Genomic DNA, 1386 nt, shown 5'->3' with positions numbered 1-1386 from the left:
ACAAGGTGAGGCCGGCTTGGGGACTGGGGACGTTAACGGGTGGATTGGGATGTTAACAAGGCTGTGGCTGGGGTCTGGACACCGACCTGAGAGCAGCTTGTCCCCAGCGTATTCACCTTCCTGCTCTTCTCTCTCCAGGCCTTAATTAAGCAGGACAACCTCGATGCCTTCAACGAGCGGGACCCTTACAAAGCTGACGACTCCCGCGAGGAAGAAGAGGAAAATGATGATGACAACAGCCTGGAAGGAGAGACCTTCCCCCTCGAACGGGACGAAGTGATGCCTCCGCCCACCCAGCATCCCCCCAGCGACCGCATCACCTGCCCCAAGGGGCTGACCTGGGACCCCAGAGGAAAATGATGATGACAACAGCCTGGAAGGAGAGACCTTCCCCCTCGAACGGGACGAAGTGATGCCTCCGCCCCCCCAGCATCCCCCCAGCGACCGCATCACCTGCCCCAAGGGGCTGCCCTGGGCCCCCAAGGTCCGGTGAGTCCGTGAGGCAGCTGGAGCAGAATGGAGCCCCTTAAACCTTCGGGGCTGTGGGGAAGACCTTGGGGATGGGGTGGTTGATCTGACGGTCACTTTGGTGGCTGTTTGTGGTGGGGTGGACTCAGCGTCATCTCCTTTCTCTGCCCACGAGGCTTTTTGGTGCCTGGGGCTCTGGCGTGGCCAGGAAGATGTGACGCTTCCTCTTGTCCCTTTGCTGCAGAGAAAAGGACATTGAGATGTTCCTGGAGTCCAGCCGCAGCAAGTTCATCGGCTACACACTGGGCAGGTGGGTTTCTGCAGAGCCAGCTGGGGGGGCTGCCAGTTTGGGGGGGTTGCTGAACTGGTTGGGGCTGCTGTTGTCCCCTTCTTGGCCGTGGAGAAGTCCAAGGCTCGCTGTCTCCGTCTTGGGGTGGTGGTCTCTGACGGGCTGGCTCAGGTTTGCTCCTGCCTGCGCCCAGCCCAGCTCCTTCCCTTCTCCAGTGACACCAACACTGTGGTGGGTTTGCCCAGGCCCATCCACGAGAGCATCCGAACGCTGAAGCTGGTGAGTACACGGACAAATTCCTCCAGTCCCTGATGTCATGTGGGTGCCCCTTCCCTGTCCCCCTGCACCCATCACAGAGCAGGCCCAGGGGTGCTGTTTCCTGTCCCCTCTCCCACTTGCTCAGCCCCATGATGGAAAAGGCCTCAAATTTTCACCCCCTCCCTGGTCTCCCAGGCCGAGCTTCTTTTCTCACTGGTTTCATCCCTTTCTTACTGGGAGTGTCCTAGAGGTGAGGCCAGCAGCCACCACCTTGCCCGTAAGCATTGTTCCACCCCAGGACAGGAGTAACTGGGAGGGACTTAAGCTGATGGGACCAGTGTGGGGCTGGTGGCACTGCTGGGACCCCATGA

The 1386-nt window shown here is 60.1% G+C and overlaps 1 protein-coding gene across 1 annotated transcript in view; it reads left to right on the top strand.

Annotated features, from left to right (window-relative positions):
* LOC104494834 (striatin-interacting protein 1-like) overlaps positions 1-1386 on the top strand; it is a gene marked incomplete at both ends in the record, with an annotated part of 8975 nt that overhangs the window by 3625 nt on the left and 3964 nt on the right. Inside the window, 4 exon segments of the mRNA XM_010137716.1 lie at positions 139-276; positions 353-489; positions 713-778; positions 973-1036. Coding sequence (XP_010136018.1) covers positions 139-276; positions 353-489; positions 713-778; positions 973-1036 — 405 coding nt within the window.

The sequence above is a fragment of the Buceros rhinoceros genome, unplaced genomic scaffold (assembly GCF_000710305.1).
Source record: "Buceros rhinoceros silvestris isolate BGI_N320 unplaced genomic scaffold, ASM71030v1 scaffold25536, whole genome shotgun sequence".
NCBI classification, from domain to species: Eukaryota; Metazoa; Chordata; class Aves; order Bucerotiformes; family Bucerotidae; genus Buceros; species Buceros rhinoceros.
Note: the sequence above shows the minus strand (reverse complement) of the source record. Positions and strands in the feature narration are given on the sequence as shown.